We start from the raw sequence: 22,322 nt of genomic DNA on the forward strand, positions 1-22,322 counted from the left end.
CATCTTGTTTGTTTAGCCATTTGATTGCGATATGCTTAGTTTGCGATATTCTTTGTCTCTATCTGGCTTGGGGTTCACCAAGCAATTGGTGATTTTAGTTGATGGGTGCATTTTTTTGTTTTTACCAAATTTGGGTTGATTTTCCATTTTATGCCGAGTCTGTTTTACCCCATCTCTCACTCCTACTAGGACTCATTTACCCATATGTTAAACCAGTTGAAATTGTTCCACACGTCTGCCGGGCTTTGTCCATCCTTCTGTAATCACTCTTTCTCTGTTCTTCAGATTGGATAATTACTATTGAGCCATGTTCAAGTTCACTGACTCTGTCTTATGTGATCTCCAATCTGTTGTTGAGCCCATCCAGTAAATTTTTCGAGTCAGATGGTATTCTTTTCTTTTCTAGAATTTCCATTTGGTCCTTTTTTAAAAACAAACAAAAAAAAATCGTTTCCATTACTATGCTGAGATTTTCATATATTTTACTCATTATGTCTACCGTCTCCTTGAACTCCCGTGTCTTCATGTTGTCTGCTTCTATAAGCTACTTTTTTTCTGGATTATGAGTCACATTTTCCTGCTCCTTACAATTTTTTAAATGTGCATTGGACATTATGGATGGCAAATTGTAGGACATTTGGTTTATGTTGCCTCTTTTATAGGCAGCTGGGTTCTGCTCTGGCTGTCGTTTCCTCCTGATCTTTGAAGCTTGATTTATTCTTTGTTAGGGCTGGTCTGTTTCAATTCTGTCCCTATTCTTATGGCATGGCCTTTCTGATGCCTTAACTGAATACCTGAAGTGTTAATGAGCCTTGTCATCTGGCTAGATAAGAACTCCCATGTCCCTAGCGCCACCTGACCTTCCGTGTCTCTGGTCCTGCTCCCAGCCCCACAGCAGACACTCGCTGGTAGACAGTGTGGTGACTTGGCCTGGACATGCACAGACCAGCCTTTGGTCCAGGATACGTGCAGCATCTGAGCCACCCCTGTGTGCAGCCCCCCCTTTTTTAGAGCCCTGTCTGCAAGTTCCAAACACCACGCTCCATCTCCTCAGCTCCTTGAGACTGCTGGCATGGCTTGGGCTCCTGCTTCCTGTGTAGGACCCAGAACCTGACCCTATCAGGAAGCCGGGACCTGGCCTGTTTCTATTCCCACAGGGATCACTGTCCTTCGCTGTGTTATTCATTGCTGCCCCACCCCCACCTGCCAAAAGTTCCCTTATATGTCTGTCCAGTCTTACTGTTTTTAATATCAGCAAGGCAACTCTATTATTCCCTCATGGATGAATGCAGAAGACATCTACGTGGTTTGAAAAATATTGTATTCTGTATTCAAATATTTATTGAATTTATTGAATATTTTCTCTGTAGAAAATATTATCCTCATTTGAAACCAAATCTTCCCACTCAATATTTTTTTTCTTTGAAAATTATTTCCCTTTGACAAAGTGTCCAAATCTTTTGCCCATTGTTAAAGTGGGTTATTTCTTCTTCTTCTTTTTTTTTTTTTGAGTTTTAAGAGTTCTTTATATATGCTTGATATATCCATTATGAAATATGTGATTTGTCAAATATTTTCCTCTAGTTAATGGTTTTTTTTGTTCTCTTACTAGTGTCTTTCACAGAGCAAAATATTTTAACTATCCTGTTGTCTAATGTATCAATTTTTTTCTTTTATGGATCAAGATTCTGGTGTTTTATATATATATATATATATTTTTTTTTCTGCCTAATCCAATGTTAAAGCATTTTCTTATTTTTTGGTAGAAGTTTTATAGTGTTGTATTTTACATTTTGAGGTGATTTTTATATAAATTTTGTATGATGTTAGGTTTTTAGTTTTGAATATGGATGCCTAAATTACTTATTACTGCATAACAAATTGCCCTGAACTTCTTAGCTAAACACAAAGCAACGTTTATTATTGCATAGTTTCTGTGGGCCAGGTATCTGGGAGCTACTTAAATGGCTAGATGTGGCTCAGGGCATCTCATGAGATGGGTCTTGGCTGTGGCTAGTTCACCCCAAGGCTCCACTGGGGATATCTGCTTTCCTGCTCAATCACAGGGCTGTTGGAAGGCCTCAGAAGATTCCTTCTAAGCTTTTACATGTGATGGCTGGTGGGCCTGGGTTCTTCACTATCTGAGCCTCTCCTTAGACTCCTTAAGTGTCCTTATCACTTGGGAGTAACATCCCATTTATGCGGCTGTCGTCTGTTTGCTGGAGGCCAAGTCACTGAATCCAACCCACACTGAAGGGGAGACAAATTAAGCCCTACTCATTGAGAGGAAAAATACCAAAGTATTTGTGGACATGTTGTTAAATCCACTACAATGACTTGTTCTAGTACCTTTGTTGAAAAAATCGTCTTTTGTTTCCATTATCTTTTCATCTGTGCCAAAAATTAATTGTGCATGGTTATGTAGGTTTATTTCTGTCATTCTATTTCATAGGTTATATAATTTTATAGCAAAAATATATACTAATCAAAATTCCATTAAATTTGAATGGTTGGAGATCAGAAGCTCCATTTCACTCATATAATTACACTGCATTCTTTTCCAGTGGCACAGATGTCTGGCCTCAGAGCCCTGCTGCTAACCACCATGATAGCCTACCTCAAGGCTTTGTGCACTGATAGCAGGGTGACTTCAGGGAACAACGTGAATCAGAGATACAAGGAAACTTGTAGTTAGGACGGTAGGGTTGTAGACAATGTAGAGCAGTGCTCTATCTTTTCCTCTCTAAAGGGCTGGAACCCCAGGCTGGGAGCTCTGGAGCATGGCAGGTAGCTGGCTGGGACTGAAAGCATTAGGCATCTGGCTAGAATATAAAATCAAAGAGTAAGGGGAAAAGAAAGCGAAAGGAACCCAGATAAGCAAATCCTTCATCCTAGTCGGTTTAATATTACTTGATTTCTCAAACAAAAGCTATTTCTAAAAATTTAGTGTAAAAAAACTGGTGAATTGCACATGCTTTTCCCTTTGTATAATTGACATAATCCTATAAAAGCTAGTATGTGAAAGTCGATAAAAGCGTATTTAAAAAGAAAAAAAAAGAGTATGTTGCCCTAAACAATATTAAAGAGCAAATAAAAAAACTAAGAATATATTTGCAGTGCTTATTATAAAAGAAGGATTAATGTTCTTATTACATAAATTACTTAGAAGAAAAGGTATATATACCAATACAAAAGAAGGCATGACACAAACCTGCAGAGAATAGCAGCCAGAATACAAGTGACTAATAAACCAAGAAAATTAAACTTTACTATTTATCAAATAACAATTAAAATATCAATCTTTTGCCTGTTTAATTAACAAAGATGAAAATTATAGAGTATATAGTGCCAAATGGGGCCCTTTTCATCATATACCCTCATTATGAAAGTAATAATTGTTCTAACTATTTTGAAGGGTTATTCATCAGTCTGTTATAAGAGCTATAAAAAGCACTCGTACCCTTTAGCTCACTAAAGAAAATCAGAAATCACCGCAAAGGTGGGGGACAAATTCTAACCAATACAAGTATTTATTAACAAGTGAATGGCTAAATAATGCATGCTACCTTTAGGATCAAACACTGTGCTGACCTTGAGAAGTATGTTTTCAAAGAATATTTACTATCTTGGGAAATGTACATGACACATTAAGTGAAATAAGCAAAGCCTGAAAAACATATGTGTACACGCACACGCGCGCACACCAGGCAATATGCAAATATCTCGAGGGTATATCTCAAAACAACAGAAGTGACTTTGGTTTTCTCTCGTTTAGTAGAATCATGGATGATTTTTATTTTCTTTGTGTTTTTCCATAATGTGTACATTATGCTGGAGGAAGCATTATTTATCATCATGACCAAACAGTTATTTTAAAGAATAATTTTCAAATGCAGCAAGAAGATATATAATAAGTTAAGGAAATCCACAGTGAATCTTATTATAAAGTTATTATTTTTATTATATAATCTCATATCAGTGTGTTTTTTTTTATATCTTTATGGTCAAAGTGTTATATATTTACCTTTTTTTTTTTCTTAAACAGGGCATATTTTTATACTTTTGTTGATAGAACCATTATATTTTTAGAAACTGCGTGAAAGTTTTCCAGTTTTAATAAGAGTGCTATTCTGAAATATTTATAATTTTTACTGGAAATATAAAACCCCTTCAGATGACTTACCTATCTATTTCATGTATACATTAGATCATACCTCAGGAGAACGATACCCATTCCAGCCTGACCTATAAGTACATCATTCATGAAGATTCTGCACCTACAATCAGCAGCAATAATGTCATCCAGGAAGAATTAGATACTTTTGAGTGGGCTTTGAAGAGCTGGTCTCAGTGTTCCAAACCCTGTGGCGGAGGTAACAATTGAACACATGTACCACATTCAAAGTAATGCACAGAAAGCCAGTTATCCTGCTTCTCCCTTAAAGATTGCCTCTCACGGAGGCCACAGTCTGAGAAATACTAAACATCACAACTAAAACGTAGGCACAAAGCATGTTTACTGAAGTCTCTGAATCTACAAAGGATGAGAATCCGTTTATCACAACCTTGAAATTCTCTTGTCCTTTTCCTCACGTTCTTTTTGTCTTCTATTCACATGGTGGTACGTTTAACGACTTCACTTTTCCCCAAATCCTCCCACATTCAGTGTCCTGTGGTTCTGGCCTTTCTTCTTCTCCACTTTTACTTTCCATAGCAGCACATTTCTTTTTTTTATCAGTGTTAGTAATGAAAGAGCTATTAGTTGTACCAAAGGGAGCAAGTGGTGTTTTAAGTGCTCTATTAGAGTATCAGTACTCAAAATGGCTCTGTGAGGTCAGCAGCATGATTGCCTATATTGTACTGATTGGGAAACTGAGGACAGGTACGTCATTTGCCCAGACCCTAGTATACAGACCTGGGTGTTCCAGCTTCTGGCTACGTTCTCAGTGCACTGGGCTGCCTTTCTGCCCTTTCTCAAGGAAGTCCATGAAGCATCCTCAGAGTTTTTCAGTTTCTCACTTCATCCATTCCTCTGGTTCTGAACGATAGATGCTCCAGAGCTGAGCAAGCCTAGACAGAATTTTCCCCAACAGGCAGGAGAAGGCAAAGGGCTGAGTACTGATGCTGAGTAACCAAGAGCAAAAAAAAATTAGAGTAAGGAAAGCCTGTGTCAGCCATTTATTCTATAATTTAAAATTCAAGGACGCATTTGTAAAGAGGATTTTTTTTTTTGAAGTGGAGGGGCCATAAATGTTTTTAGTTAATTATTTAAAATGACACTTAATCCATTATAAAATGCTTGTTTAATTTGAATCTTCCCTTCTCTGCTGCCTCAGCATCCACCCAGTTACAAGGCTTGCCAGACACACCTTTTTATAAATGTCTGCCACATCTATGCTTTCCTTACCGGGTTTCCTTCGTAATTTTGGAAGGGAAGATTATTGCAAAAGTCTTTTAATAGTCAACTAATTTGTTTTTTCTCTTTTTCTATTCTAAGGTAATCTTGAATGAATGGCTGAATGACCGAATGAGTAGAATTTATATTATTTTCCCAGTTTAAATCCTGTGGCCTCCTAATGTGTTGTCCTGAAGACACAGCATCGTTTATGTATTATTCCTGCTGAAAGTGCATAACCTGAATCTAATCATTAGGAGGCTATGTTTTTATCATTAAATAAAACTAAATTGGGGGACATTTTTTAAAACAAGTGGCTTGTACATCTCGAAAATATTCAAGATAAAGAGGCTCAGAAACTACTCCTGCTTAATTCCCTGACACGCATAATCCATGATCAGAAAAACATTGCTATAGAGAACATGTTAGGGGCAACTGGCAAATTTTGAATATGGTCTATATATTAGATAAGAGTATTCTATCCGTTAAATATTCTGATTTTAAAAATTATGCAATAGATGTGCTTGTTATGGGCAGTATGCTGAAGTAGTTAGAAGCGAAAGGTCAGGATGCCAGCAACTTGCTCTCAAATAGTTCAGCAGCATTTTACATATATTATACATATTGCATATTATAAATAACCTATTACATATGTAAAATATATATGTGTATGTACCTCAAATATAGTGTCGTGTAATACAAGGTTAATCTAGACTCAAGGCACGCAGATGTTCACTGTGCTTTCCTTGCAACATTTTTGTAGGTCTGAAAGTTTTTTAAAAATCTGCTTCCCTTTCTCCCAGTACTGTTTAAATTTCAAGATTCTGATCAAGAAGTGCAGCTCTTGTGAGCAGTCCCTGCCCCTCCTCCAGCTAAGTTGAGACCCTCCCCTCTGTGCCCCTCTGGTGCCCTCTACAGTAAATTATTTACATAACTCTCTAAAAGCCCGCATCCTGGGTATTGTCACAACGGTTGTCAAACCTGGTGTGTGCTCGGGGTCTAGTTCATTCGCACATTCACAGCTGCGGTTTAATCATCTGTAATCTTTATTAAATGTAGGCCCTGAAAAGTTGAGAGTTTTGTTTATGTAATTGACTTCTGGACCTCCCGCATCCACAGCAGTGCCTGCCCCCCCCCCCCGCCATGTCATCAGTCAATATTTGTTGAATGAGTGAATGACCAAATATGTAACAGGAATGAATAAGTGAGTGAATCCAAAGAAATGTATTTCCTTTCCTAGGTTTCCAGTACACTAAATACGGATGCCGTAGGAAGAGCGATAATAAAATGGTTCACCGCAGCTTCTGTGAGGTCAACAAGAAGCCAAAACCTATTAGAAGAATGTGCAACATTCAAGAGTGCACACATCCGCTGTAAGCAGTTATTTTAACTATCGTGTCCTGAGGACAACATGAAAGGGATTTAAATGTCCTTAGTTGTTTTCCATTTTAATTTTATTTTTAGTCAAAGCTAATAAACATACCCGGTTTAAATAATCAGATCATTTCACGGGAATTGTATAAAGCTGTGGTTCTCTTGCCTTTTACCATTTCCCTGCTCCTCAAAAACAGCCATATTCCAGCTAGGTTGCTTCTTTTGATATTTGGTAACTCCTCGTTTCCATCTTCCTAAGTAAAATGTGTTTATATCGACTTGATTTTGGGGGGTGGGGGAGGTTTTGCATATTATGTATATGCAAGACATGATACATAAGACACTGATTTCCCAATGTGGAAAGTGAAGACTTTAGCATTCTTCTAAAATCCTTCCCCAAATGCATACCCACAGCCCAGACTTCTCTCTTCCTCGGCATTTCCAATATGGCTATAACCTGCCTTTTATTGATGCTGATGTTCAGTTTCTCTTAACAACTTCTGTCTCTCCTAACAGGTGAGTCGCTTAGCTGCTCTTCTTTCCTTGTGAAACTTTGTTCCTCCTGGAATTCATGAATGCCTTGATTTTGATGCTTTATTTTCTACTACTTTTCATTATTCCATCCCCAAACTGTCTTTCATGAGTATCAATCTCCTATAAATACTAAAAACTCAAATATCTTGTCACTTGCAGCTTCTTAGAGATCTCTCTCAGAGAGCTAAGTGTCTTCCAGCTCTGCCCTGGACTTCTGTCCATTCGGGGCTTCTTTTCCTCTACCTAAATCTTCCTACTGCCTCTCTTTTACATCACATCTCCTGGTTCCTGAATTTCTTGTCTTCTTTTCATGTATTCATTTGTTCTGGTAGATCATGTCTTCCAGTAGCTTTCTGAAAAATGTACGTACAAAGTGAAAATTTTTGTGTAAAAAAATTCTCATATACCTACGTAAAGTAGCTAAGAGATTAAAGTATGAGGGTATGTAGGTAATCTTCTACTCTCACTCTTAATCATTTGGATACAAAAACATATAACTCCGAACTATAGTGTTTATTCTTTCAGAATTTTGAAGCCATTGTTCCGTTGTTTTCTAGATTCCCATGTTGCCGTTGAAAAGTAATTTGCTCTCCTGGTTCTCAGTGCTTTCTATTTTTGTTTGTCATTCAAAGTTTGTAGGAACTTCTTTTTGTTCCCAATGTCCTGAAATTTCACAGTGATGGAACTGCCTTGGTGCTCTACTTTTCTCATCCATCCTCCTATGTACTCAAAGACTTTTTGAAGCACAGAACCAGTATCTTTCATCGCTGGGACATTTTCTGGGTTTTGTTTTTGTTTTTGTTTTTTTTGGAAAATGTCTCCTATATTCTTCAATGTGCTTTCTTTCTGAGATATTTGTAATTAGGATTCCTAAACAGATCTAATTTACTTTTCTTTTCTCATCTACTCTTTATTCTTCTACTGGCTGAAATGTTCATTTTTACAACCATGTTATTAATATCTAAGAGCACTTTAATATTCAAGCACTCTGTTTTGTTCATCACATGTTCCTTCCTTTAAGACATTTGATGCTTATTTCACAGATGTAATATTTTCTTTTATCTCAAAGATTTTTATTTTATTTTATTTTATTTTTTCAAAGATTATTTTATAATACCAAAGATTATTTTCTTTTTCAGGCATTATTTCTTTTGAGTTCTTTTCTTCTGTTTCTTTTTTTCTGCCTCCATCATTTGTGTTTGAGGCTTTCTTTCTTTCTTTAAAAAAAAAAAAAAGATTTATTTATTCATTCATGATAGACAGAGAGAGAGAGAGAGAGAGGCAGAAGACACAGGCAGAGGGAGAAGCAGGCTCCATGCCGGGAGCCCGACGCGGCACTCGATCCTGAGGCTCCAGGATCGCGCCCTGGGCCAAAGGCAGGTGCTAAAGCACTGAGCCCCCCAGGGATCCCCTGTTCGAGGCTTTCTGTCTGCTGCTTATTGGCCGTTCATGCGTACATAAGAATGCAGTGTTAAAAAGGCTGCTTGGAAGCCTGCTTCAGCTTCATGGTCAGGATTTGCTTGCTGGTGGGCTTCACTGTAGGAAGAGCTGGCTGGGCTATTTCATTGAAGACCCTTAATGTATATTTAGGGCTTTTCTCATGAAATGATCAGGTTCCAAAGAGCAGAATCAATCTCCTGCCTAGGGAGCATAAGCCCATTTAATAGCTGTTCTAGAAGTTTGTATATGTGCAGGTAACTAGGGTCATCTCACTGTTCCTTATGTGGATTCTTACAGAATCCCCTGCCTTCACTCTTTCTCTGTTGTCTCTTGACTATGTCTGTGTCCACACGCTAAAGGTCTGGTTTACCTTCTGCACAGGTCAAATCATCTGCTGGGCTAGAGGAGGGGCAATCAGCCGGTGGGGGGTGAGGATCAGGAAGTGGAACTGTTTCCAAACAGACTCTTCCTCAGTCCTGGGTTTTCGGCTCTACCTTCACCCAGCTTCACAGTGTTCCCTTTCACTGGCAGCCACCATCCAGCACGTTTCTCAAGTTATGCCTCCCAGTTGGTTTGCCTGCCAGCTTCTACTGCTGAGTTAAACTTCATCCTTCTTAGGTCGGCTGAGCTGGTAGCCATATGTCCCACCACTTTCTAGGTTCCAAAATCATCTTTTGGTGCCTTCTATCCATTTTTTTTTTTTTTTTACCTTTGTGGGTTTATGCCGTTTTTCTCCCTCGTTGTCATCCTAAGAATTTCAGGAGGGAATAAATTTAACTGGGAATATCTAGGGCTATGAAATGTATACTTCTCATGTAATATCTGTCTTCAACTTTTAGTTACCACAGTACATCCTGCTGCAAGTTTGACAAGCTAAAGCCATTCCAAACTGGGAATGCCAAAGACTATCAAGGTTTTAGCATGATTGTATTTTTGTGCCCTATATATGTGAAAAGAAAAAAAAAATGGAGAGGGAAAGTTACTCTGGATAGGATAAAGAGTATGCCTCAATTACATTCAGACAGATCAATGAACCAGATGGAATCACTGGTGACGGCCTTTTGGGACCTGGTAGCCCCGTGTCATGGAGACCTGTTCATAATAATGCACCTGCGGCTGATTTGGAGAGTGCTGGGGCATTGATGACACAGAATTTGGGAATGTCCTATGGGAGATCTTTTTGAAAATATCTTTTTAGAAATCTCTCTATTAGGTGCACTCAAGCGCTGCTGGATGCACACTACCTTTACCTTTTTGTCGGGCCAAATAAAAGTCCATACGAAGAACTGCATTTTCCAAACAGGGCAGATATGTCAGGCAGCCTTTTCCGCAGCACTTGTAGAAATTGAACAGTCGTCTCAGTTAGAATGCTAAAGCGTCAGTCAACTCAGGGTTTCTTGAAAAAAGGCAGCAGCAGCCAAATCAGTTTGTCCCAGCAAGCATCAGATGGATCGCCTTTTTAAGTTTCCTTTCAGATGTTTAACACCCAGGAGGCAATTTGGCTGAGACAAGTTGGCAAGTTGGCATATTTCTGAAAACTGCCGTCATGCCTGCACCTAACCTGGCAACCTTAGGATGAGTCTCAGGAACCCTCTGTCTATCGTTGTTTAGAAAAAGAGGTTTCCCAGTCACAGGGAGGCAGAAAAACCCCACGGCATTAAAAGCAGAAGTATTGGGCCTCTTACTGTCAGAAAATTCTCAGACTTCTGCCTCGTTTGATGCACAGAAAGCAGGAAAGGCTAGGCGGCCGAGCAGGGAGGTGGCGCCACGGCCACTGACCGCTCCAACCCTCACCCCTGCTGCAGCTGGGTGGCGGAGGCCTGGGAGCACTGCACCAGGACCTGCGGGGGCTCCGGCTACCAGCTCCGCACCGTGCGCTGCCTTCAGCCACTCCTCGACGGCGCCAACCGCTCCGTGCACAGCAAGTACTGCCCAGGCGAGCGGCCGGACCACCGCCGGCCTTGCAACCGAGTGCCCTGCCCCTCCCAGTGGAAAACGGGGCCCTGGAGTGAGGTGGGCCATGACCCTGTGTGCCTGGGTTCGGTGTGTGTCTGCACGTGCAGCCTGTTTGTATTTTCACTGGGCTCAAGGATCCGGCAGGCGTGCTGCGAGTTGAGAACCCGCCACACGCTGGGCCATCATCAAGCAGCCGGAGGTGCCAGGGGAAAAAATGATTTGAAAACAGTGAATGAAAAAATGAAATGAAAACATTTGCATTTAAGATGAGTTGGTGGGGGCGAACCATGTTCGGGGGTTCTGTGACCCGGAGGAACCTGAAGGTCACTGATCTTCTGTGTAGTATCTTTGTTGACGTCCCCTTTCCTGCCGGATGGATTCCAAATGCCTGACAGTGAACGCGGGCCCTGCCCCATCTGGCAGCACACTAACTCTCCTTCTCCTCCTTCTCCTTCTCCTCCTCCCCTTCCTTTTTTTTTTTTTTTTTTTTTTTGCTTCAAGTATAATTGACATAACATTACGCCAGTTTCAGGGGTGCAATGTAATGGTTCACTATTGCAAACGTTCACCACAGTAAGTCCCATGCTCACTTCTCTTGCTCTTTTGTTCTTTATTCCAACTCTGTCTTCGAGTTTGGGAAACTCCTTACTCTTCCAAAAGGGCTGTGCTCATTGGAGTCTCCCCCCTTTCAGCTGATGGCCCTCCCTCCCTCCCCCCCTTTCCCCCCTCCTGTCTCACCACCCCTTCCTCCTTATCCACTCCTGGCTCATTTCCAGAGTCCACCTTCCAGGGCTGCCTTTCTCACAGCCCCTCCTCTACATTCCAGAACCAGAGGCCTACCTCTAGCATGCCCCCCTCATGATGTAATAGTGTGACTTTTGTCTTGGAGTCCATGCTTGCCACTGGTCCTCACATTTCTCAAGGACTGTGCATTGCTTCCCCACTCCACAGCCAGTACCTGTCCAGTCCATGGTGTTGGCTTGCTGGCTCAAGCTTGTGTTGCCTGAATTAATCCCACATCTTTGGCATTTCTAAAGATTCAAAATGAGGAATCATGAAATCATAGGAGAAGAACTTAGAGGAGGGAAGGACATCAAAAAAGCAGATAGAGAATGAAGGAAGACGTGGAGGGCAGGCCCAGGGAGGAAGGGACAGGCAAGTGAAGGTCACCTGCATGGGACCAGAAAGATGACTCCTATCCCTCCTCTTTAGAGTCCTGAATGAAGGCCCCTCCCCTATAGCTCCTGTCCGGAACAACAGCTTAAGATGTTCTTGGATTTAATTTTAGAGCAGTTAGCCCCTTCATTAAAGAAATTAATTTATGGGAATAAAATAAAAGTAGTTCCAAAGAAGTTGAACTAACCAGGGTAGCCCGTCAGTGAATTCTGCCATCAGTGAAGAAGGTGAAAGAACGGGACATGCTTACTGCCTGGCGGGCACAGTTGCTTTCCAGACGTCATCTCCTTTCCCATAGTCCCACACTAATCCTGAAGCAGGTGTTAGCCTCGGGCTTCAGAGAAGCAGCAGTGTATCCAGGCTGGTCACTTACGAGGTCGGGCTGTAAACCCGCGATTGCCTGTCTGCAAAGGAACACAGAGAATGAACCGCAGAGCTGTGCGTGCGCGTGTTTCCGCGTATGCGATGTGCATGCGTGTGGGCATGGGTGTGTGCATGGAGAAAGGGAGGAAGGCGACCCCGGTGGAATAAACCTCTCTGATCGCAGCTTTCGTTCCTCTAGTGTTCCGTAACCTGTGGGGAGGGCACGGAGGCGAGGCAGGTCCTCTGCAGAGCGGGAGACCACTGCGCCGGGGAAAAGCCAGAAGCCGTCAGACCTTGTCAGCTGCCTGCCTGCGATGGTAGGTGTGACACCCATTGGCTTCATTGCTCTGACGATAGTTTTTAAGCCTCAACAAGTGGAATTTCTGGACAAACTCTGGAATTTGTTTGCTTATCAAAAAGTGACCTAAGGAAGAGCACCTGCCTTTGCCTCGGGTCATGACCCCCGAGTGCTGGGATCTGTTTCCCTCCACCCGCCCCCGCTGCCCCATCTGCTGTCTGTCCTCTCTCTTTCCCCCGTTCATCCGCTTCCCCCCTTCCCCACCTCACCCCACTTCTGTCATCACAGGCTTCCTCTTAAAGGTACGTCGGTACCTGAGTCTGTACCCGACGACGGTGGTGGGTGCTGCTGTCACACTAGTGAGACTTGGAACTAAAGAGGTTGCCTTTTCATCGGCCTGCAGCCTAAGAAGCCGTTAATTAAATATTGACACCTGCTGAGTTGTACTTTCTTTTCTTCAAGGAAATTGTCAAGGCACTATTTTATTAAAAAAAATTACGATTTTATTTGTTTATTTATTCATAAGACACACAGAGGCAGAGACACAGGCAGAGGGAGAAGCAGGCTCCATGCAGGGAGCCCCATGCAGGACTCAGTCTCAGGGCCCCGGGGTCATGACCTGAGCCGAAGGCAGATGCTCAACTACTGAGCCACCCAGGTGTCCCCAAAAGCTTTTTTTTTTTTTTTCTTGAAGAAATTTCAGGTCAAGTCCATTTATTATTTATTCATTCATTCATGAGAGACCCACAGAGACAGAGAGAGAGAGAGAGGCAGAGACACAGGCAGAGGGAGAAGCAGGTTCCTTGCTGGGAGCCCAACGTGGGACTCGATCCTGGGTCTCTAGGATCAGGCCCTGGACTGAAGGCAGCGATCGATGAACCGCTGGGCCACCGGGGCTGCCCCAGGTCAAGTCCTTTAAACTTAAATTACTTCGTTTTAAATTTCCATTTGAAATGTGTGGCAGCAAGAACAAGCACGGCCATGAGGGGGAGACAGAGGACTTTGATATTTAATCATTTTCTCTGGAAAATATAATTGAAAATTTCAGACAGGAGACAAAACAAAGAGAACAAACTTCACCCAGTTAGAAGCTGTAAGATTTACAGTTGCCATGATATTTCATTTTTATGTATTACTGCCAAGAGGCTGAAAACTTTGTGGAGTAAACTTGATTCTTAATAGTTGGTAGAGCTACGTATTTCTGCAAATATGCCCAATTGTCAGCAGGAATTGCTTCTTTTCCTTTAGCTAACAGAAATTATTTTAGATTGTAAAACAGAGGTACAAATGAGATGGTGTAACTATGTTAGGGATTCCACAGTTTAGCTGCTGTCTTGCTCTGAGATCCAGGCCCAACAGCCAATTCTTGGAGGTCGTAAAAGGCCGTATGTTTCTATCACACATTTCAAGTAATAATTCCCATCAGTGTCAAACTGCGATTAAAATGAAATGACTTTTTGAGACCATGGGTAAAACCGTTTTCCTGAACTTCTTATAATGATTCGGGCATGGAACAAGAGGGCTGAAAAGTTTCCTTAATTTTGACGATTGAGTTTCTCATGTGGATCCTTCCCCTAAGCCCCATTTTGATTGTGCTATTTCATTGCTGCTGTTAAGCTCTTCCCATTTATCCTGGGATGAATTACCATAAAGTGAATGTATTCCTTTGCTCTTACCTGTTTTTTTCTAAGAATATCTCATCCTTTTCCTCCTCTATCCAGAAACATATTCTGGCCCTAACTAGACCCATGTTGTGAACCAGTCCTTGCGATGCTGAGGTGCTCACACAGAGGGGAGTCTCATATGTGGATCCCCCTCTTTAATACAGAGAGAATAGGTCATGTTTTGAACTGGGCCGCAGAAGGGGGAGTGGAGTGGGCAGGGTGAGGGGTCAGAGGGAAAAGAGTACAGGGTCAAATAAAGTCCTCTCCTCCCAGGGCCTAGAGCCTGAAACATATAGGAAGAAGAAATTAATATTCTTATTTTAAGATACAGGCATAGAAAAAGTAATTCAGAAATAAAAAGTATATTTGAGGGGAAACCCATTAATGTGACACGCAGGCATTCACAACATAATTGGATGATTACCTTAGTTAATATAAAATATGCAGAGATGTCATACTATCTGGTATATCTGTAAGTGTCGGGCAAACAGATCACTCCACAATTTGGGAAGGGGGCATGGTATTATAACTCTAGTAGATAGTTTTATAATTTGTAATCGGTAACAAATATAGTAATTTTATCTCAGTCTTGCCAGCTGACTGTCCTTTTTTTTCGAACTTTAGAAAAAAAGATTTTTTAATTTCTTTAGGAATTTATATAGAGGTTCCTTATCTAGCAATAGGGCATGACCCAATAATACATTGTAATTTTGAGTGATTATAGTATATAAGTGCCACAACTTACAATGCTCCGTGTTTATGAATCAGACATAGAATCCATATTTCTTTGTTGCACCATGTTTGTGGGCTCTGCAGAGGATGTGCCCTAAAATGGCTGAAAATAAGTACAAACTAACTTGTCCATGGGCTCAACATTTAGATTTTTTGAAATTTAATTCTTATAATGTGTACTCAAAATAAATTTAAAATCCTAAAAGGAGTGTACACACACGTATCAAGTGTTTTATGAGTGTCAGGTTAGTACTCTGTAAACAGAAAGTGTTCTCAATTCAGTAAAATTAAATTCAAAAACTATGAATGATTCAAAAGAAAGTTGGCACATTCTACCCAAATTTATGCTTTCAAATAATAAATAGCCTGAGAATATTTGGTAGTAAAAATGTAATTATTTCATTGACTCTGGTCAACGGTCTTTTTTTTTTTCTCCACATTTTTAAGATTTAATTTGTTCCATTAGGTACTTAGAATTTATTTTGATTTTTATTTATGTATTTTTTTCAAAGAGTTAATTACTTATTTTGGAGAGAGTGAGCAAGCAAAGGGGAGGGGCCAAAGGAGAGGGAGAGAATCTCAAGCAGATTCCCCGCTGGGCATGGATCTTGACCCAGAGTTCCATCTCAGGACTGTGAGATCATGACCTGAGCCAAAATCAAGAGTCAGATGCTTAACCAGCTGAGCCCTGAACTAGCTAGGCATGCTAGTATTTATTTTGATTTTAAATTTAAATTTAATGTAGAAGCTAATCTACTAGAAAGCCAGAAATACCATAAAAAATAACAGCAACAACAACAAAAACAGATGTCCCTTTATATCCTAAAAAAGTATTTGTGGCAAAATGAATCCTATTTTCTCATTCTAAAATCAGATACAAAAAAAATAATAAAATAAAATAAAGAAAAATAAAATAAAATAAAATAATAAATAAAGTAAAATAAAATAAATAAATAAAATAAAATAAAATAAAATAAAATAAAATAAAATCAGATACATGTTCCTACTTGGAAGAGAAAAGTACCCTCAATCTGCAGACTTTTGATGGAGACATTAAAAATAGTGGTCAACCTAAGTGCTTTTCACAGAAAAAACTACTTATTTCAGTGAACTTATCCAAAAGTTCCTTTTTTTAAAAAAAATTGAGGTATAATTAACATTTAACATTATATTAGTTTCAGGTGTACAATATAATTATTTTATATTTTTATATATTGCAAAATGATCATAACTATAAGTCTAGTTAATTTGTCTATCACTATGTATAGTTATAAAATTATTTTTCTTGCCATGAAAACTTTTAAGATTTATCCTCTGAGCGGTTTTTAAATGTGCGATACAGTATTATGACCTGTAGTCACCATGTATACATTCATGACCATGACACTTATTTTATAACTGGAAATTGCTACCTTTTGACCCCCTTCACCCATTTCACCCACTTCCCAAACCCCACCCCTGGCAACCACCAATCTGTTTGCTGTATCAATGAGCTTTTTTTTCTTTTAGATTCCACACACAAGTGGAATCGTGCAGTGTTTGTCTTTCTCTGTCTGGCTTATTTCATTTAACATAATATCCTGAAGATCTGTCTGTGTTGTAAATGGAAAGATTTCATTCATTTTTATATCTGAATAATATTCCACTGTATATATAAATATATATATATTTCACAATTCTTTATCCATTCATCCATTGCTGGACAGTTAAGTTTTTTCCATATCTTGGCTATTATAAATAATACTGCAGTGACCATGGGGGTGCATATATCTATTTGAATTAGTGTTTTCATTTTCTTCAAATAAATACCTTTTTGGGGAATTACTGGATCATATGGTTGTTATGTCTTTAATTTCTTTAGGAATATCCACACCGTTGTCAGTTTACATTCTCACCGCTAACATTCATATTTTTAATGCTCTTTTGGACAATTCCAATTAATGTCAGATTTTACTTATATTTTTTTATATTCCTACACAATTTTAATTTCTTCCTTTTATTTGCTGTTTAGATGTATGTGTTATTTTTTTTGTATACTTTTTATTGGAGTTCGATTTACCAACATATAGCATAACACCCAGTGCTCATCCCGTCAAGTGCCCCCCTCAGTGACTGTCACCCAGTCACCCCGTCCTCCCACCCACCTCCCCTTCCACTACCCCTGGTTCATTTCCCAGAGTTAGGAGTCTTCATGTTCTGTCTCCCTTTCTGATATTTCCCACACGTTTATTCTCCCTTCCCTTATATTCCCTTTCACTATTATTCATATTCCCCAAATGAATGAGAACATACACTGTTTGTCCTTCTCCGATTGACTTACTTCACTCAACATAATACCCTCCAGCTCCATCCACGTTGAAGCAAATGGTGGGTATTTGTCATTTCTAATGGCTGAGGAATATTCCATTGTATACATAAACCACATCTTCTTTATCCATCATCTTTCGATGGACACCGAGGCTCCTTCCACAGTTTGGCTATTGTGGCCATTGCTGCTAGAAACATCGGGGTGCAGGTGTCCCGGCGTTTCATTGCATCTGAATCTTTGGGGTAAATCCCCAACAGTGCAATCGCTGGGTCGTAGGGCAGGTCTATTTTTAACTCTTTGAGGAACCTCCACATGGTTTTCCAGAGTGGCTGCACCAGTTCACATTTCCACCAACAGTGTAAGAGGGTTCCCCTTTCTCCACATCCTCTCCAACATTTGTGGTATCCCGTCTTGTTAATTTTCCCCATTCTCACTGGTGTGAGGTGGTATCTCATTCTGGTTTTGATTTGTATTTCCCTGATGGCAAGTGATGCGGAGCATTTTCTCATTTGCTTGTTGGCCATGTCTATGTCTTCCTCTGTGAGATTTCTCTTCATGACTTTTGCCCATTTCATGATTGGATTGTTTGTTTCTTGGGTGTTGAGTTTAATAAGTTCCTTATACATCTTGGATACTAGCCCTTTATCTGATACGTCATTTGCAGATACCTTCTCCTATGCCGTAGGTTGTCTTTTAGTTTTGTTGACTGTTTCTTTTGCTGTGCAGAAGCTTCTTATCTTGACTAAGTCCCTAGATGTATGTGTTATTGTGTCTTTTTTAAATTTTTGCAGATGAGCCATGTTTGGGAGACAAGTCTATATTCTGTCAAATGGAGGTGCTCGCGCGGTACTGCTCCATACCAGGTTATAACAAGTTATGTTGTGAGTCGTGTAGCAAGCGCAGTAGCACCCTGCCACCTCCATACCTTCCAGAAGCTGCTGAAACTCATCGTGATGCTATCTTTAACCCTAGCGACCTCCATGGATCTCTAGTGATGCCTACATCTTTGGTTCCTCACCAGTCAGAGCCCCCTGCTGAGAGGAAGAAATCTTTGGGTAGGATCTCTTCAGTGGGAGGCCCAGATGTATTCACTGCTTCCAGACCAAACAGTAAACCTGATGGTGCTAACTTCCCCCAGAGGAGAGCTCTGCAAGCAGGAAGTAAGACTCTGAGACTGGTCTCCCCAGCCACCAAGAGCGGCCCCCTCAACTCATCTTCAGACCCGGCTGCTGCCCGCCTCCTGGCGGTCAGTGATTCAATAGGTGCTTCTTCTCAGGCAAGAACCTCAAAGAAAGATGAAAGAATTCTTGACGAGAGACATCCAATAAGATCATCCACTTTGGAAAGATGAGAAAATGAACCTCAAAGGTTAGAAGTCAGAGGAAAACCTGGACAAGCTCCCTCTCCCCATGGTGCATACAGCTTGTTTAAAGTGTAAATCCCCATAAACTGTCAACTCATTTTGTCTGTACGTGTAAGAACAAAAAGTGCTGGTTCACTTTCTCGTTGCTTTCATCCTCCTTTTGTTCTGCATCGACTCGTTTACCAGAATTCATCGAAAGGAAGCACCAAAGATTGTTAATAGGAGGAAAATAAGTTGCCAAGCCTGTTGGTCACTCTCTAGTGCAGCAAAGGGACTGGAACCAATTATGTATATCAGCTGATTTCTTATTTTTCAAAAGTTAATAAGAATAAATAAGAAAAGCGGTGCCGACAGTTTACACTTTAACAAAATATTTTGGAAATGGAGCAAAAAATTCTTAGACTTGTATTCCTATTTATCTATATTAGAAGTATTGTATGAGCGAATTTGCAGCTGTTGTGTAAATATTGTATATTGCAGAAATCAGTATTATTTTAAGAGATGTGTTCTCACATGGTTGTTTACTATATTACATTTCTGGATGTTCTAGGTGCCTGTTGTCGAGTGTTGCCTTATTTGATATTCTGTGGGTTGATTTTCAAAGCAGAATATAATGAATAAGAAGTTAGACCTATAGCTACTGACAATGCAAAGGGCTTTGTTGTGTGGTTTTGTTTAATCAACAACGGGATACCTAAATTACAGAAAAAGAAAAATCACACGTGCTGCAAAGATACAGATTTCAGCTTACCTATTACCTTCCGAGTTTTAAATAAAAAGCAATAGGATTGATGTTGTAGTATACTCATGGTTCCAGAAACAGAGACTAGTAAGTTAGCCTGTGTAAAACAAAATTAAAACCCTCTTAGTACCAGAACCTCAGTAGGCACCAATGAAGTGGCCTATGTTCTTGTGTTGATTTTTCTTTTCCCTTTGTTGACATATTCAGATGGTTATACTCAATGTACTGTAATAATAACAAAAGAAAATGTTCTGAGATAATTTGCTTGTATGTTGGTAGCTGAGAAAAGCATCATTGAATTAGAATCGACACCCAGGTATAGTAGTAGTCCTTTGGGGCTTTGGAAGAAGATGCAAGAAAGTATTTGTCAATGGTTGCAATATTTATTTTCTGCATGGTTCATACTCAAATGTTCACAACTACAATGCATCTGACTGCAATAGTGTGCTAGTAATTTATGTCAGTGGTCACCTTGCTCACAGTGAAGGCAGAAATGCTCTCTCCAGGGAGTAGATGTAAAGTACTTGTATATAGAATTCAGAACTGAAGATATTTATTAAAAGTTGATTTTTTTCTTGATAGTATTTTTATGTACTAAATATTTACGCTAATATCAAAATGACATATTTTGGTAAACTAGAGAGACATAATTAGAAATGCACATTTTTGTGTGTGGCGGAGAAATTTAAACAACAGCCAAATCAAAGAACTGAAATTAAACAAATTTGATGTCATGCCAACTTTTTGCCTTTTTAAAGTAATTGATACAAAGTTAACGATTCGTTCCCTTGTGATGAAACATAAAACAGTATAGACTCAGATAGCTGTTTAATGAAATAGTGAATTAGAAACATTTTTTTTAAGTTTATGCAAGAGATAAATACTTAAGAGAAAAAAAAAGTGTTGTGAGCATAATGTTTTTGAGGTCAGTTCCTGAACTGTCTAAAACTTATATTATGCAAACAATAGAGATGCTAACCTCTCCAAGCACAGAATGTGCAAGGACTTTTGCCTTTTAACCATGGTAAACTCACAGCTTCACCTATTGACTCTATACCTCTAAAGAATCGCTGCTACATTGTGCAAGACTTTTAAAGTTTAAATGAATTAGCTGAATTCCAGATAGTAAAACAATCTCTGAGCCTCAAGTAGAAGTCATTTTTTTTTTCCTCAAAGTTACCCCAGTATGAAACTCTCTAGTTTCCTTGCATATGTATGCATCTGGTCTACAGGAGAATGCAGAGAAAGATGATCACACACATACACCTCCCATAACGATGTACATATTTGTCACACTTCTGATCTTTGAGCTTCCTTTTCTACTAAGCTAAAAATTACGTTTTATCAAAGTGTACACTACTGATGCTGTTTGTTGTATTGGGAACACGTAGCAATAAAAATGTCAACAAAATATAGACCTGGCTCTATCTAGATTTTATCATTAGATTCATCACTGATTAATGGAAACTTTTCTTTCCTCCTTCAAAGTTGAAATAGTGTCATATTCATTAGCTACTTGGAATTTCTCTGACGAGGCTCAAATAAAGTGATAGTGTCTCCTATCCTCACACCAGGATGTATCATATATTTTTTTAATTAAGAAAAAGAGAGACTATGCGTGGTGGCTTTTTGCTTAAATCCATCCCACAGAACCATGAAGATGCAGAGAGGAAAGGGCAATAATGCTACAACGTATGAAGAGTTTAAAAAGGGGGACTTCATTCTTTCAAATGTGCAATCCCAGAGTGGTTTTTTTTTAATTTTTATTTATTTATGATAGTCACAGAGAGAGAGGCAGAGACATAGGCAGAGGGAGAAGCAGGCTCCATGCACCGGGAGCCCGACGTGGGATTCGATCCTCGGTCTCCAGGATCGCGCCCTGGGCCAAAGGCAGCGGCCAAACTGCTGCGCCACCCTGGGATCCCCCCAGAGTGGTTTTTAAAGAAAAGCTGTCCAGCAGCTTTTGACCCTGATTACCTGAGGATTGCTTGGGAATACCTAACACATGACCTGGGAGTGTGGACAGAAATGGGGCATCAGGGCAGTGGGAGGGCGGGGTGGTGGTGGTTTCCATTATATCACATAGAGGAACTATATTGCCATGGTTATTACCAGTTTAAAGAGCAAAGGCAGACCAGCTCCAATTTGAAGTGCACCTGTACCTTTATACCTGAATGACCCTCGGTAACCAGACTGAATGTCAGTTTCCTCATCTGTAAAGTGGTAAAGGCAGAAATATCAAACATCATTGCATAATTGTGGTGAGGAACGAGAAAGTAAAGTTGCTAGCACAGGGCTGAACACAGTGTAGCTCTCAATAGATATTAAATATATTCATCGTCCTTAGAGTGTCCCCATCCTCCTCCCCCTCATTTATTATGTGACCAAACCACAGCTTTCCGATAGGGGCCACAGCTAGTTGAATCATGGTCACTAAGTCTCATGAATGGTGGTAAAGAACATAATTTCAGGAATCAAAAGATAAGCACTTTAGGCTTAAAAATCAATAGGAGGGATAGACTCATTAGAAATGATATCCAGTCATCAGTTTTGAAAATTTTAGTTAATCCTGCCCAATCTCCCTTCACATGCAACAAGTCATCAAACTAAAGAATGAATAGCCAAACTATTAATTCTGTACTTCTGCAAAAAATGGCCAGTGATGAAATAATGCTCCAAATTATTACCAAATAAAATGTTTTTCACTTGTTTACATTAATACACTTTGCAGAAATATCAAGCCATTCCTAATTAAACATAGTTTACTTGTCATGAATAAGCTGCTTAAATATATGATATTAAAAAAAATCACTTGAAAAATTTGAAGCATGGACAACCAAAAAGGACATCACTTGTTACAAAAGTATTAAAGAGAAAGGTAATAGTTAAACTACTTGAAATGCAATAAAATATAAAACCACCCAGGGGTGCATAGGCATTATCGACACATCAAATGGTGTTAGAAAATATTTGTTTT

At 39.7% G+C, this 22,322-nt stretch overlaps 1 protein-coding gene across 3 annotated transcripts in view; it reads left to right on the plus strand.

The window, feature by feature from the left end:
* ADAMTS3 (ADAM metallopeptidase with thrombospondin type 1 motif 3) overlaps positions 1–20,788 on the plus strand; it is a 266,537-nt gene extending 245,749 nt beyond the window's left edge. For all 3 annotated transcript variants that reach the window (XM_055341722.1, XM_055341740.1, XM_055341730.1), the window contains 5 exons: positions 4,208–4,373; positions 6,636–6,768; positions 10,549–10,756; positions 12,438–12,555; positions 18,032–20,788. In XM_055341722.1, coding sequence (XP_055197697.1) covers positions 4,208–4,373; positions 6,636–6,768; positions 10,549–10,756; positions 12,438–12,555; positions 18,032–18,591 — 1,185 coding nt within the window. In that variant the 3' untranslated portion in view covers positions 18,592–20,788. The remainder of the gene's footprint in view (positions 1–4,207; positions 4,374–6,635; positions 6,769–10,548; positions 10,757–12,437; positions 12,556–18,031) is intronic.
* The last annotated feature ends 1,534 nt before the right edge of the window (positions 20,789–22,322 follow it).

This window comes from Nyctereutes procyonoides, unplaced genomic scaffold (assembly GCF_905146905.1).
Source record: "Nyctereutes procyonoides isolate TBG_1078 unplaced genomic scaffold, NYPRO_anot_genome, whole genome shotgun sequence".
Taxonomy (NCBI): Eukaryota; Metazoa; Chordata; class Mammalia; order Carnivora; family Canidae; genus Nyctereutes; species Nyctereutes procyonoides.